The following is a 15,232-nucleotide window of genomic DNA, read 5'->3' as shown; positions in this document are numbered from 1 at the left end:
AAAAAAAAAATCAGAGAGGAAAGAGAAAGAAGCTGTCCGTAGAAGATGAGAGGGACCGTGCGGCACAAGTGAACTATTTATAGCACGATTTATTTTATTGCTACTTTTCAGACAAGAAGTGAGGTGATACTAACGTTACAGGGCTGTGACGATCTTTTTTTCTGGTGACAGCCAATAACGCTCCTTGTTGTCATTCCCCTTTGCTGACACAGCCCATTGTCAGGCCCAGGCCCATATTAAAACGCAGTCGTTTATCCCGTGGATGTGGAGGGACCACTGTATATCTCTCTGACTAAACTTGTTCCGTGGACCCAAGCGTGTATATTGAGTTAGTCAGGTCTGTGTAAACTGATTGAGTTCGTGGTCTAAGTTCAGGGTCTTGAAATAAAAAAAACATAATGATAGAAAATTGTATTTATCATTTTCTTCTTTTTTTGTGAATATATATATATATATATCAAATTTTCAGATTAATTATGACTTTTCATTGTGTAACTTAAACCTAATTCTTCAAACATTGAAGAACCTTAAATATCCACTACAACTTGTATTACGTAATCATCAGCTCGATCAAAATTAAGTATGGTCCACCAACCTCATCTCATTATGAGGTTTGACAATGTACATTTATGTTAGCTGGTTTACGACTATTCCAAATAAACGTATTAAAACGTCTCCATTATAATAATTTTTTAAAAAAAAAGATTCACCAAAATTCTGGTACTACTCTTATCCGTAGAGGTAATTTGATTATAAATTGTATAATACAAAATTGATGTCTTTACCAACATGGTCCAACTCCAACCACGTCAATCAAAGTATATTGACCATTGTAGTTGTAGGTAATGTATCTATGGAATTGTGTATTATGTCATAATCATCATTATATATGCTTGACTTGAGTTTCCAAAATTACTGGCTTAAGTGATCCCACTATAAAAATGGGAAGATGAATCATCATAAGACATGATTGGATATATCTAGATATGTGTCTCTTTTTTTTGTAGAGAAAGTGGGGACTTTGTTTTAGGCATTATACTAGCATTTATGACTTCAGATCTCACCCAATTTTTAATTTTACCGGGCATTTCACGCCGCCGGAGAGTAATTCCGAACAAAGTTTAAATCTTTTGGGCAAACGTATACACAAAAACACAAAGAGAGGAGTTGAATAGTCCAAAGAGATTTTTATTTAATTTTATTTTCCGATTTCCCACTTTTCTCTAGCATAAACTTTCAAAAAAAACAAAAAACAATACTTGTCTTCATTTACCTCCTTACAAAAAAAAAAAAATTATATACATTATTATAAAATTAAAAACTTAAACCGCTCTTTTATAAATTCAAACTGATATATAATTTCGTTCTAATTGTAAAATCTAAACAATAACCATCTCATTTGTAAACTTTAACCGATATATAATTTCATTATAATTATAAAATCTAAACTCTAACCATCTCATTTGTAAACTCAAACCGAGATATAATTTTATTTTAATTGTAAAATCTAAATTCTAACCATCTCATTTGTAAACCCAAATCGACATATAATTTTGTTATAATTGTAAAATCTAAAGCATAATCACCTCATTTGTAAACCAAAACCGACATATAATTTCGTTTTAATTATAAAATGTAAAGCTTAATTCTCATATATAAACTCAAACTTATATATAACCTCCTTTAATTGTAAAATGTAAACCAAATTAATATTTTACTTTCCTTATTTTTTAATTTGTATTGCTTTTAAATTTAATTTTAATTAATTTTTAAATAAAAAAATTTTGATTAATAGAGGAAGGGGTGAATACAAAAGGTTGATCGGTACTGGTGAATATTTTTTNTCGCCATGGCTAGACTCGAAGACGAGTTCCGTAACATTCTTCTCTCCCATACAACTGTATTCGAACCTGATTCGCTTTTTCTCGAGGAGTCATCATCGTCATCAGTCTCTCCGTCGTTATGCGCCGAAGCTGGAGATGACAGCTCCGTAACTACTGCGACCGAAGAAGAAGAGTTGAACTCGCCAGGTGGTTCCGGTTCAAGCCGGTTAACTCGTAGGAGAAGCAGTTACAGATCCACAAGCAGTATACGAGAAATGGATCTGATTTCTCCTGAGGCTGTTTCTGATCTAAGATCGATTGTTCAGCGAATGGTCGCCGCCGGTTACTCTCGTGAATGTATCCAAGTCTACGGAACTGTTCGCAAGTCAGCCATGGAAACCATTTTTAAGCAGCTTGGTATTGTCAAGATAAGCATCGGAGATGTGCAGAAGCTTGACTGGGAAGCTGTTGTTGGAAAGATGAGACAATGGATCCGTGCAGCTAAGGTCTGTATTAGAGTTGTGTTCTCCAGTGAGAAGAGGCTTTGTGAGCAGCTTTTTGATGGCATATGCACGGCCATGGATGAGACTTGTTTCATGGAGACAGTGAAGGCTTCTGCTCTGAGACTTTTCACTTTCCCTGAAGCTGTTAGCATTAGTAGAAGATCACCTGAGAAGCTTTTCAAGATTCTTGATTTACATGATGCGTTAACGGATATGTTGCCTGATATAGAAGCAATCTTTGACTCTGATTCATCAGATACTATTAGGGTTCAAGCCGTTGAGATTCAGTCTAGACTAGCGGAAGCTGCTAGAGGTATACTCTCGGAGTTTGAGAATGCTGTTCTTCGTGAGCCTTCGATAGTTCCTGTCCCTGGAGGAACGATTCACCCGTTGACGAGGTATGTGATGAACTACATTGTTATGATCTCTGATTATAAGCAAACCCTGGATGATCTTATCATGTCGAATCCTTCTACTGGCTCTGATCAAAACACACCGGATATGGATTTCACTGAGTTAGAGAGTAAGTCTCCATTGGATTTGCATTTGATTTGGTTGATCGTGGTTTTGCATTTCAACTTAGAAGAGAAGTCCAATCACTATAGAGACACATCTCTAGCTCACATATTTATCATGAACAACATCCATTACATTGTTCAGAAAGTGAAAAGGTCACCTGAGCTAAGGGAAATGATTGGGGACCATTATTTAAGGAAACTCACTGGGATATTTAGACATGCTGCCACAAACTACCAGAGAGCTACATGGGTCAGAGTACTGAATAGCCTGAGAGATGAAGGGTTACATGTGAGTGGGAGTTTCTCCTCAGGTGTATCGAGAAGTGCACTGAGAGAGAGGTTTAAGGCATTCAATACTATGTTCGAAGAGGTTCACAGGACTCAGTCCACATGGTCGGTTCCAGATGCTCAGCTTAGAGAGGAACTCCGAATATCTCTATCCGAGCATCTAATCCCGGCTTATAGATCGTTTCTTGGAAGGTTCAGGGGTCATATAGAGAGTGGGAGACACCCTGAGAACTACTTGAAATACTCAGTTGAAGATATCGAGACCATCGTTCTAGATTTCTTCGAAGGATATACTACACCACCACACTTGAGGAGGCGATAAATGAAGATTAACACGAACATTCGTCTTCTTTCTTACTTTCTTTTTTTCAGCCACGTGCCACTTTAGGATGTCGTAGAATAGACCCATTCTTTGAATTGATATTCACAAGGTTTCTTCTGCCCGATGGAATCATTTCCAGGTAAACATATATTTGTGTGTTGTTGTTTGTGCTATATGTCTTCTTTTAACCAAAGTCCTGATTGGTCACAGGACCAACAAGTACCATGTAAATTTTGCAATGTGCCACGTCCTTCTTTAGTCTTTTGCTTTTGCTCCATTTTCGTTTCTGTTTGTGCAGTTTGGTTGTAGTTCTTCTTGCATAGATTGTCTCCAACTCTCCATCCTGGTTGGCAGAGCTTATAGGCAAGCCCCTTTGTTTACAAGTGTTAGCCAACGGTTAAGTATTCTTGAAATTCAAAACGGAAAAGTCTTATATCTTGATTTTGATAAGATATCCCAATCTCTCTACCCAATTGGCCAATTCCAAGAGAAGGCACAAAAAAAATGATAAATATTTTTCTTCTGAAAAGGTAAAATAGATCCGAAGAGACAGAAGTACACAGATTATTTTTCGCATATTCTTCCAAAATGAAACAAAAGACTTGCGTCGATCCCCTAAATTTAACACACCAAAAAGGCTCATCATAAAACTTGCGAGCCAAAGCAGAGCATCAAGCCAAGAATGAATGGGGACACAATCTGGTTTAATCAAAGTCAAGGAACTCCATTCTCTTCCTCATTGTTCCTCTCAGCTCACTTGCTTCCCTCTCCACCTTTTGCGCCTACACCAACACAAAAATTCCCCAAAATCAAATCATCAGTAAGCAAGCACACAACATCACAAATGAATTAAACAGATGTGTGAAAGTTAGAACATGTGATGTGATGCCTTACCCTTTTAATCTCTGCCTCTGAGACACGAATCATATGTGGAGGAAGTTCTTCTCTCTCCGTGTCCTAAGACACATGGTTTAAGAAACTCAGTGATCTAGAAAACACAAAGTGAGATAACAAAAACAAACAAACAAGGAGAAGTCTTACCAGCTCACCAATCAGAACAACATTCTCTCCACGGATTACATAGAGGCCTAAAGGAATGTCGCAGTATTGTTCACCAACAATTACCCTCTCACACGCACCTTCTAGAACCGCATTGGCTATACATATACAACGAACAAAGAATAGTTTAAATCTGTCTCCCATCAACAATATCACAAAAGTAGGAGCATGAATAGATAAGTATATACCAAATTGATCAAAAGAACGGAGTGTTCCCATAAGCTTTCTACCATCTCTAAGGAGCACAAGTAGTTTTCCTGCATCGTCAAGAGCAGAGCCAACAATTATAAGTAGCTGATGCACATTGATTCATTGTTAAAAGCAAACCTAACTCCAAATGAGTTTCGTAGTTAAACATCAGCAAAATGAGGATCATGAAACTTCAAAATTAAAGAAGCAATATCGAAATGAACTTGAATTTTGGATCCTTAAGCCGATAATGACAAATTCGACACAGGCTAAAGTATATTCTTCTTAAGTTGAATCAAGAGTGAGCCAGCAATCCCATCACATTTTATCTCATGCATGCTAAAAGCTTAACATCAATAGCTGATGAAGAACATTCAGATTTGACACAACAGATAAAACTAAAAGCTTTTTAAGATTCAATCTCTTAATCAACAAAGAGCGTCTCTTTTCCGATAACTCAACACCAAAATTGACAAGGCTTGAATAAGGCCGCAGAATAATAAAAGCCTAGTTATCAATTTAAGAACTCAAAATCAAAACGCAAGCAACACTGAATTGTTTGCAAGAATAAGCTCCATAAATGCATTCAAACCCATCAAGCCGTATCCTTGTAACATACATAACGCTTCAAACAAATCTGTAAATCAGAGAGGAAAAGGGAGACGGATTTTTACTATCGAGATAACTAGCGAGTGAGGTTGAAAGATAGATTTCTTCAGGGCCAGCCCAAGACATCGCTCACTGACTCTATCCGCTTGAAATTGATGAAAAGTTTCGGTCTTCCTATAAAACACAAACTGATAGATATAATGGTCTCAGATTCTCTAGCTGAAGAGATAGGATTGGCTATATCGAACGCAGACGAGTCTAAATTTTGACAGGAAGGCGGAAATTAGGGTTTTGACTAAAGGGTTTAAATTGAGAAAAAGAGATAAAGAAAAAATAAAAAGATTGAGACTTTCGACACGAGATCGGAGATTGGGACACGGGTTCGTCAAAAAAATATAAAACCCAGATCCGATCGCGCACTTTGGATGAGAAATTTCGAAGAAACAACGCCAGAGAGCTATAAAAGTGTCCGACCGAACTCGATAAAAAACTTCAACCACTTTCCCAATTAAAAATATTGACAATTTTTAATTAATTTCTCATATTTACACTAGTAAATATAACAGTAAAACTTTAAAATTTAAATAATACTCCACTAATATATCGCCACGTCAGCACTAGATATTGGCGGCGCGAAACTACGCGGCGTTTGCTAAGCATAAAAACGTAGCGCAGTTTATTTATTTAAAGCAAAAACGAAATCAGTTTTGTACTTTTGTAGCTATCATCATCATCACCACCGTCGTCGTCGTCGGAGAGAAATCCCCCTACCTTCCCCGGAGATATCGTACATAAACAGCTAAAGCAAACTTAACCTCTTCCACCGAAAAACCCCTAAAAGAAAAAAATCAGGGTCACGATTCCGTCTTACTTCTCCAGGTTCGATTTCGTGTTTTTACGATTCGATTTTAGGGTTTTGTTTCTTTAGTTCACGGATCTTGTTCCCTTTGCAATCGATTATGTTCAATTTCGGATTGTTTCCATCGGTTGAAAACTGCGAATAAGTTATCTAGAGTATAGGGTTTGTTGTAGTATTCGAGAAATTTCAGGCAAGTGAGACTTTTCTATTAATGGCATAGTTTTTTTTTCCCCCAATTTTTTTTTTTTTTTTTTGGGGATATATCTTGAAAAGAATGTTCCTTTCTACGAAATTGTATTCCAATTTTCCAGTTTTACATGTTTTTGGAGATTTCTGGAAAAAAAAGTCGGAGATTGAAATTGTGCATCCAATGTAGTTAGATCGATTTTTATTTTATTTTTAGTCTGAGTTTTTTCTCTTCAGATTATTTCCACATCTAAGCTCTATTGAGTGATTTCTTTTGTTCTGAATTGTTTCATTGATGTTTTTATAGGGAAAGGTTGGTCATGGCAACTGCAACTATGGCAACCGCAGCTGGAGCAGCTGCTCTTCTTTATTACACGTTGAATCGGAAATTAATAGCTGGTCCATCTGATGTTGACGATGAGAATTCTGAGACTCGTGCTTCTTTGAGGATTGACCGTGTTTCACATAGACTTATCCAAGCTCCAGCCACTTGGTTGGAGACAATCTCTACTCTTTCTGAGACTCTTCGTTTTACTTACTCTGAGACTCTCGGCAAGTGGCCTATTGGAGATCTTGCTTTTGGGATCAATTTTCTCCTCAAGAGGCAGGTAAACATCTCTTTATCTTTTGTAACAGTGACAAGTTCTGGATTTTTTTTTTCAGTTATTTCTTCATCTTTGTAATTGTATGTTTATAACCGCAGGGACTTTTACATGTTGATCGTGTCTTTGGTGGTAAAGATAGTATAGAGCTTAAAGGACCAGAAGTGGCCACTGAACTCAGATATCTTTTGCACTTGTTGACACTGTGTTGGCATTTCTCCAAGAAGCCATTTCCCTTGTTCTTAGAAGAGACTGGCTTTACAAAGGAAAACGTCCTTATTCACGAACCCAAAGCTGGGGTAAAACTTTAACAACTCTCAACTCCTAGGCACTTTTTTCGCCGTAGAAACTGAGAATTAGTTTGTGAATCATGTAGATATTGAAGCCAGCTTTTACGGTTCTTGTCGATCACAATACAAAATGTTTTCTACTGTTGATCCGTGGAACGCATAGCATCAAGGACACTTTGACGGCTGCAACAGGAGCAATCGTTCCGTTCCATCATACTGTTGTAAACGAGAGGGGGGTCAGCAATTTGGTCTTAGGATATGCACATTGTGGTATGGTTGCTGCTGCCCGGTGTATAGCCAAACTTGCTACCCCTTGTCTTCTCAAGGGTCTTGAGCAATATCCAGATTACAAAATCAAGGTACTTTATGTAGCCGCTTCTCTATTCTTGATTTCACCTGGTTTCTAAAACCTATTATGTGAGAAACTAAAGACTGTCTCGTGCCCCTTACATTGTAATTTTTCTGGATGTTGTTGGCAGATCGTAGGTCACTCTTTGGGCGGTGGAACAGCTGCACTTCTGACATATATATTGCGGGAGCAGAAAATGCTCTCTACAGCTACCTGTGTTACATTTGCCCCAGGTTTTTCATCCAAAATAGTTTTCAGTTATATCTGTTGATAACTTCGTAGATATTAAGACTGAGCTTTTGTTCCTATATTCTTCAGCTGCCTGTATGACTTGGGAATTAGCTGACTCTGGGAATGACTTCATTGTATCTGTCATAAACGGAGCCGATCTGGTGCCTACATTTTCTGCTGCAGCAGTAGATGACTTACGCGCTGAGGTTAGCTTCCTAGACCCTAAATTCTATGCTTCATTTATATACTTGGGAAAACGTTTGTTGTAATTTCTTGAGATAAACCATTTGTTCTCCCCTTTCCACCTCTTCAGGTAACAGCATCTGCTTGGCTAAATGATCTAAGAAATCAAATCGAACGGACTCGAATTCTCAGCACTGTTTATCGCTCAGCGACGGCTTTAGGATCACGGCTTCCATCTATGGCCACTGCCAAAGCAAAAGTTGCTGGTGCTGGTGCAATGTTACGACCAGTTTCTAGTGGCACACAGGTAATAAACTACACCGAATATGCTCCTGGAGTTTATATAGAACTTAAGACTTAAGAAGTTTGAAAATATAACAAAACTCTTTGCAGGTTGTGATGAGAAGAGCTCAAAGCATGCTGACCCGTCCTGCACTAACCATATCTTCTTGGTCATGTATGGGACCCCGGCGCAGAGCCTCTGCTATTCAATCAAACTCGGAACACCAGTTAGATTCTTCTGAAGCAATGTCCCAAGATATACCTGAAACTTCAGATCCTCTTCTTGTTACGGATGAAGAAATAACCGGGAAATGGAAATCAGAAGCTGAGAGTTCTAATTACAACGAAACATCTGCTCATCTCGGAGCAACTGATCTTGATGAGTGTGAGGATCCAGCTGAAATCGGAACACGCGAAGAGCGGATGACTGAAGCTGAGCTATGGCAGCAACTTGAGCATGACCTTTACCACGATTCGTCAGAACAACCTGAAGAAGAAACCGACGTGGCAAAAGAAATCAAAGAAGAAGAAGAAGCCGTCATTGCAGAGGCCGGTGTTGCCCCACCAGAGAACCAGACGGCTGAGATGAAAGAATCCCGCAGATTCCTCCCAGCGGGTAAAATCATGCATATTGTCACAGTACGACCCGAGGCCGTAGAGGCTAACGACGAAGAAGAAGAAGAAGAAGAAGAAGCAGACGGTTCTGCCCTCGAGAGGCCTCCTGAGACAACAGTGGAGACGGTGGAGGAGGGTAGAGTAGGAATATTTCTGACGCCAAGGTCATTGTATAGTAAGGTGAGGTTATCGCAGAGGATGATAAGCGATCATTTCATGCCTGTTTACAGACGACAGATCGAACGTCTAATACAAGAGCTAACAATTGAACATCCTTAAAAAAAAGCTTCTCTTCTTGTTTTTTTCCCTTCCTCTTTTTTTGGCGGTAAAAATTTGTATTTGCAGTTGTAAATACGTACTACACTACTTGTCGACGACTATTATCTTTATGAAAAGTGATAAATTTTTGTTTATCCAGTTACATTTCGCTATTTTAGTGAGTTAAAAGATTGTCTTTTTCAAATTGTGGAATCGACAATTGTTAAAATGTCTCTTTCTAGGCCTAATCACACTCAGTAGGCGATGTCATTTGTCTCATTTTATAAAATCGCTGTCGCTTTAAATTTTTAATAATACGGATATAGACATGTATCATCGTGCTGACGAGAAATTAAAATACACTGATAGGAATGTTGTAAAGTTAAATGAAAAGAATGCCACGTCTGTCGTTGTTGATATGATCCTGATCCCCGTGTCAAAAATCAAACCTGATCACACCAAATGTTTTTGACAAGGCCCAGATAGATTCCCTCACCATTTTTCATTTGCCAACTTTCAAAATTCCAGGTTTCAATACGAAGGAAGAACATTTTACAATTCAATCCATCTCTGATTTACACAACCTGATCCTCAATTGCGTTTCGCCTGATCGAAACTTGGGGACCCCGAGGGTTTTTTTCTTCTTTTTCTTCCAATACCGTATCTTGTTTGTGTTAGAAACCCTAGCCCCCTTTTTTCTGATTCCGTTAGGTTTTTAGGGTTTATGATCATCGACGGTTGGTTGGTGACTTGTTGATAATAAAGGTTTTGTAAAATGAGCGCGGTGAGTTTTCTTTACAGCTCGAAAAACCCCAAATTTCGAGGGTTTTTTAATGGGATTTGTGCTCTCGTCCTCTTCTGCTTCTTCTTTGATCGGAGCGAAATTCTCAGGAACCCTTTGTTAAAAAACGCGTCTTTCGTCAATGGCGGTATTGGTTCCGCCTCCGCCTCCGGAGATAACAGATTCCCCCAGTTTACGGTAATTCGTAGGCATGTGATGCAAATCGAAACGAATGGTTCTGATCCTGGTCTTGGTAATAGCAGCTTGAGTAGCAGCAATACTGTGTTATGCTCGGGTTTACACAACCACATGGGTTATGCTGATCAATGCGAGTTCTTAAAAGCAAACCCAAGTTGTTCTCCTGATGGATTCTTTGATTACCTCAGCTTCTTTTACTGCTCCTGCAGAGATTTCAGGATCTTGGGTTACCTGATGCTAGGTGTTTGGCTTGTTGCTTTGTTTTATCTGTTGGGTAATACTGCTGCGGATTACTTTTGTTGTTCCTTGGAGAAGCTTTCAAAGCTTTTGAGGCTGCCTCCAACTGTTGCTGGTGTTACTCTGCTTCCGCTTGGGAATGGAGCACCAGATGTGTTTGCAAGTATTGCTGCTTTTGTTGGATCAGATAAAGGAGAAGTTGGTCTTAATAGTGTCTTGGGTGGTGCTGTGTTTGTTACTTCAGTCGTTGTTGGGATTGTTTCGCTTTGTGTTGCGGATAAGGAAGTCAAGCTCGATAAGAAATGCTTCATCAGAGACTTGAGTTTCTTCCTTTTTACGCTTGTGTCGTTGCTGGTGATTTTGATGGTTGGTAAAGTCACAGTAAGGATTGCTATTGCGTTTGTGTCTATATATGTTGTGTATGCTTTCCTTGTTGCAGCGAATGTGATTCTGAGAAAACATGCTAAGAGGTTTAAGCTGGAGGCTATTACTCCTTTGCTACCTATGCAAGGAAGCGTGTTTTCCCCGAGTGTTGGAGAGGATATGCCAATGCATAACCCCTTGATTGAAACTGATACTGAGGATGGTCCACCTCGGCTACAGAGTCTTCCTCAGTGGATGTGGGCGTCAAATGTGGCCATCTATTCAAACCATTTCGCAAAAGTTAGTGTACATGATGAAGACAGGGCACCTTGGGGATGGGTTGATGACAGTTCAGAAGTTGAGATCTCCTCATGTACTAAAATCACTTCCTTGTTAGAAATCCCGCTGACGATTCCAAGGAGGTTAACAATTCCGTCGGTGGAGGAAGATACATGGTCAAAGACATACGCTGTGGCCAGCGTCTCATTAGCGCCTGTCCTTTTGGCGTCTCTCTGGAGTAGTCAAGACGATGTGAGTCCCCAAGCTTGTGGTGTGGCTTACTTTATCAGCGTTGCTATAGGCTCTACTCTTGGATTTCTTGCATACAAAAACACAGAACCAGATCACCCACCTCGAAGATTCTTGATCCCTTGGGTTCTTGGTGGGTTCATCATGAGCATCGTATGGTTCTACATGATTGCAAACGAACTAGTTGCTCTTCTGGTGACATTTGGTGAGATATACGGAATCAACCCGTCGATACTTGCGTTAACAGTACTTGCTTGGGGAAACTCAATGGGTGACTTAGTGTCGAATATCGCATTGACGATGAACGGTGGGGATGATGGTGTACAAATCGCTCTATCGGGATGCTATGCAGGTCCAATGTTCAACACACTCGTCGGATTAGGTATGTCGATGCTTCTCGGCGCATGGTCCAAGAGTCCTGACACATACATGCTACCAAAAGACAAAAGCCTATTCTACACACTTGGGTTTCTAGTAATGGGTTTGGTTTGGGCTATGGTGATGCTCCCGCGTAACGACATGCGACCTAACAAAACCTTAGGTATGGGACTCATTGCAATATATCTGATATTCGTCACTTTTAGGCTGAGTTGCGCCATGGGATTTATACCGTGGGCTGCTTAGAAAAAAGCTACTATATTGTAACCTTGTTTTAGTCTCTAACCCACAAAACTAATGAGAGGCTTACTGTATACCCAAAAACTTGTCATGAGAGAGAGAGAGTTATATTTTTGAATCTTTAGCGTGTTTGTTATTTGTTTGTCCGTTTGTCATACCTGCCCATTTTTATAACCGCAAAATCTTGTTTACCTCGTGTCAACATTAAAGATTAAACCAGTCATGTGACCCACGTCTCTTCCTTGATATTATGTTTGTTATCTTTTTTGGGGAATATGAATACCATTTGGGACCAATAGCGACCAATAAATAATTCATAAAATTGCTAACGTGGAATATAATAAACGAGATACAAGATTCAGAAGCTCGCTCAAAGAGATAATAAATACGTCACCAAAAGTATCACCACTCAACGAATCCATCGCCATTGCCAATTTGCCATGGCTAAGCTTTCTCTCTCCTTCTTTTTCGTATTCTCTCTCTTCCTCTGTTTCTTATCCACTTCTTCTTCTTCTTCTTCATCGGATTCCTTCGAATCCTATATCGTCCATGTACAGAGCTCTCATAAGCCTTCCCTCTTCTCCTCTCACAACCACTGGCACGTCTCGCTACTCCGCTCTCTCCCTTCTTCTCCTCAACCACCAACGCTCCTCTACTCTTACTCACGCGCAGCTCATGGCTTCTCCGCTCGTCTCTCCCCTCTCCAGACCGAAGCACTCCGTCGTCATCCTTCCGTCATCTCCATCATCCCAGATCAGGCGCGTGAGATCCACACCACTCACACGCCTGACTTCCTCGGTTTCTCCCAAAATTCTGGTCTCTGGAGCAACTCCGATGACGGCGAGGACGTGATCATCGGAGTTTTAGATACTGGAATCTGGCCGGAGCATCCGAGTTTCTCCGATTCAGGTCTCGGTCCTGTTCCATCTGCCTGGAAAGGCGAGTGCGAGACCGGACCTGATTTTCCCGCCTCGTCTTGCAACCGGAAACTAATCGGAGCTCGTGCGTATTACAGAGGATATTTTGCAGGGCAAGTGAACGGAACAAAACTGCATGCGGCCAAGGATTCGAGATCGCCGCGCGATACAGAAGGCCATGGAACGCATACGGCATCTACGGCGGCTGGATCGGTGGTTGCAAACGCCAGTTTGTACCACTACGCGCAAGGAACGGCGCGTGGGATGGCGTCAAAGGCGAGAATCGCCGCTTACAAAATCTGTTGGAGCGTTGGCTGTTACGATTCCGATATCCTCGCCGGCATGGATCAGGCGGTTGCGGACGGTGTTCACGTTATCTCTCTCTCCGTCGGAAGTAGCGGTTACGCCCGGGATTTTAGCAAGGACTCTATTGCGATCGGATCATTTGGAGCGACGAGGCACGGCATCGTCGTTTCTTGCTCCGCCGGTAACTCTGGTCCTGGTCCCGAAACTGCGACGAACATCGCTCCTTGGATGCTAACCGTCGGCGCGTCCACCGTCGACAGAGAATTCTCCGCAAACGTAATCACCGGCGACGGGAAAGTCTACACGGGGACATCACTTTACGCTGGCGAATCTCTGCCGGATTCTCAAATGTCTCTGCCGGAATCTCAAATTTCTCTGGTATATTCCGGCGACTGCGGGAGCAAATTGTGCACCACTGGGGAATTGAATTCATCATTGGTCCAAGGCAAAATCGTTCTCTGTGACAGAGGAGGCAGCGCCAGAGTTGAGAAAGGAAGAGCCGTCAAACTAGCCGGTGGTGCAGGTATGATTCTAGCGAACACTGCCTCAAGCGGTGAAGAACTCACCGCCGATTCGCATCTAGTTCCAGCGACAATGGTTGGGGCTAAAGCTGGAGATCAAATCCGCGACTACATCAAAACATCAGACTCTCCCACCGCAACAATCAACTTCCTCGGCACTATGATCGGACCATCTCCGCCTTCTCCCAGAGTCGCTGCTTTCTCCAGCCGTGGACCAAACCACTTAACACCGGTTATACTTAAACCGGACGTGATTGCGCCTGGAGTCAACATTTTAGCCGGTTGGACCGGACTGGTTGGTCCAACCGATTTAGATATCGATCCAAGACGGGTCCAATTCAACATCATCTCCGGTACATCGATGTCGTGCCCACACGTGAGTGGACTCGCCGCACTCCTCCGTAGAGCTCATCCCGATTGGTCACCAGCGGCAGTCAAATCCGCACTCGTAACAACGGCTTACGACGTCGAAAATTCCGGCGAGCCACTCGAGGATCTCGCCACCGGTAAACCGTCGAATTCGTTCATCCACGGAGCTGGGCACGTCGATCCAAATAAAGCTCTGAATCCTGGTTTGGTTTACGACATTGAAGTCAAAGAGTACGTGGCTTTCCTCTGTGCCGTTGGATACGAGTTTCCGGGGATTCTAGTCTTCCTTCAAGATCCAAGTCTTTACGACGCCTGCGAAACGAGCAAGCTCAGAACCGCCGGAGATCTCAACTACCCATCGTTCGCCGTTGTTTTCGGATCGTCCGGAGAGGTTGTGAAATACAAAAGAGTTGTTAAAAACGTGGGAAGCAACGTCGACGCGGTGTACGAAGTCGGAGTAAAATCTCCGGCGAATGTTGAGATTGATGTGTCTCCGAGCAAGCTAGAGTTTAACAAGGAGAAGAGCGAGTTGGAGTATGAAGTGACGTTTAAGAGCGTTGTGCTTGGCGGAGGAGTTGGATCGGTTCCGAGTCAAGAATTCGGATCGATCGAATGGACTGACGGTGATCACGTGGTTAAGAGTCCGGTGGCCGTCCAATGGGGTAAGGGATCATCATCAGCTCAGTCCTTTTGAGTTCTGATTGATGATGGCTCGTCTGGTTCTATCATGTTTTCTTCTTCAATGGAGAAAAAAAGACATCTTTGTTGGGTTTGTTTTAATGGGCCGATCAGTGTTACTTCATTATTGAGCCCTCACTGAACAGGGTTAGATTAGACCCACTATGCATTGCGTGGGGTGAATGAGCTGAAAATTCGATTGGCATTTGTAAACTTTAGATTCTTAGTTTGATTTTCATGCATCCAAATGTTTCGTAATAAAACATTCGATTCTGATTCGAAAGCAGAAAAAGAATCGTTTTGGATATGATTTGTTTTTTATTATAATAAAGATTATCAAAAACTTCAATCTTTGATTCTGTAACTTGATTAATCGATATCAAATTACAGCCTACTACGGTTTAAATAAATGATGGTTTCTTTCTTCTAACCAAAAAATCGACCGTCAGCTTGGGTTTATCGAGTATCGACTCGTGAAGCAGAGTTGGTGATGGGCAAAATAGTCTGACTAGTGGGCCTGGAATTCAATTTCGGTACCCTATATTTTACG

The 15,232-nt window shown here is 41.2% G+C and overlaps 5 protein-coding genes across 5 annotated transcripts; 4 read left to right on the top strand and 1 right to left on the bottom strand.

Annotated features, from left to right (window-relative positions):
* Positions 1,850-3,834, top strand: LOC104778903 (exocyst complex component EXO70A1-like). Its single transcript, XM_010503316.1, has one exon. It carries the CDS (start codon positions 1,850-1,852, stop codon positions 3,452-3,454), a length of 1,605 nt encoding a protein of 534 aa, XP_010501618.1. The 3' UTR covers positions 3,455-3,834.
* Positions 3,944-5,821, bottom strand: LOC104778894 (sm-like protein LSM1B). Its single transcript, XM_010503309.2, has 5 exons — positions 5,377-5,821; positions 4,702-4,770; positions 4,496-4,611; positions 4,349-4,411; positions 3,944-4,236 (listed from the first exon to the last, which is right to left on the bottom strand). Exons 1-5 carry the CDS (start codon positions 5,435-5,437, stop codon positions 4,159-4,161), a joined length of 387 nt encoding a protein of 128 aa, XP_010501611.1. The 5' UTR covers positions 5,438-5,821; the 3' UTR covers positions 3,944-4,158.
* LOC104778885 lies at positions 6,020-9,325 on the top strand. Its single transcript, XM_010503302.1, has 8 exons — positions 6,020-6,190; positions 6,664-6,964; positions 7,060-7,257; positions 7,335-7,607; positions 7,728-7,830; positions 7,916-8,034; positions 8,142-8,318; positions 8,405-9,325. Exons 2-8 carry the CDS (start codon positions 6,677-6,679, stop codon positions 9,185-9,187), a joined length of 1,941 nt encoding a protein of 646 aa, XP_010501604.1. The 5' UTR covers positions 6,020-6,190; positions 6,664-6,676; the 3' UTR covers positions 9,188-9,325.
* On the top strand, positions 9,565-12,027 carry LOC104778875 (cation/calcium exchanger 3). Its single transcript, XM_010503293.2, has one exon. The coding sequence runs from the start codon at positions 9,942-9,944 to the stop codon at positions 11,895-11,897; it is 1,956 nt and encodes a 651-aa protein (XP_010501595.1). The 5' UTR covers positions 9,565-9,941; the 3' UTR covers positions 11,898-12,027.
* On the top strand, positions 12,254-15,033 carry LOC104778867 (subtilisin-like protease SBT1.4). The gene has a single exon (XM_010503286.2). It carries the CDS (start codon positions 12,332-12,334, stop codon positions 14,696-14,698), a length of 2,367 nt encoding a protein of 788 aa, XP_010501588.1. The 5' UTR covers positions 12,254-12,331; the 3' UTR covers positions 14,699-15,033.

Source organism: Camelina sativa, chromosome 1, assembly GCF_000633955.1.
Source record: "Camelina sativa cultivar DH55 chromosome 1, Cs, whole genome shotgun sequence".
Classification (NCBI taxonomy): Eukaryota; Viridiplantae; Streptophyta; class Magnoliopsida; order Brassicales; family Brassicaceae; genus Camelina; species Camelina sativa.
Note: the sequence above shows the minus strand (reverse complement) of the source record. Positions and strands in the feature narration are given on the sequence as shown.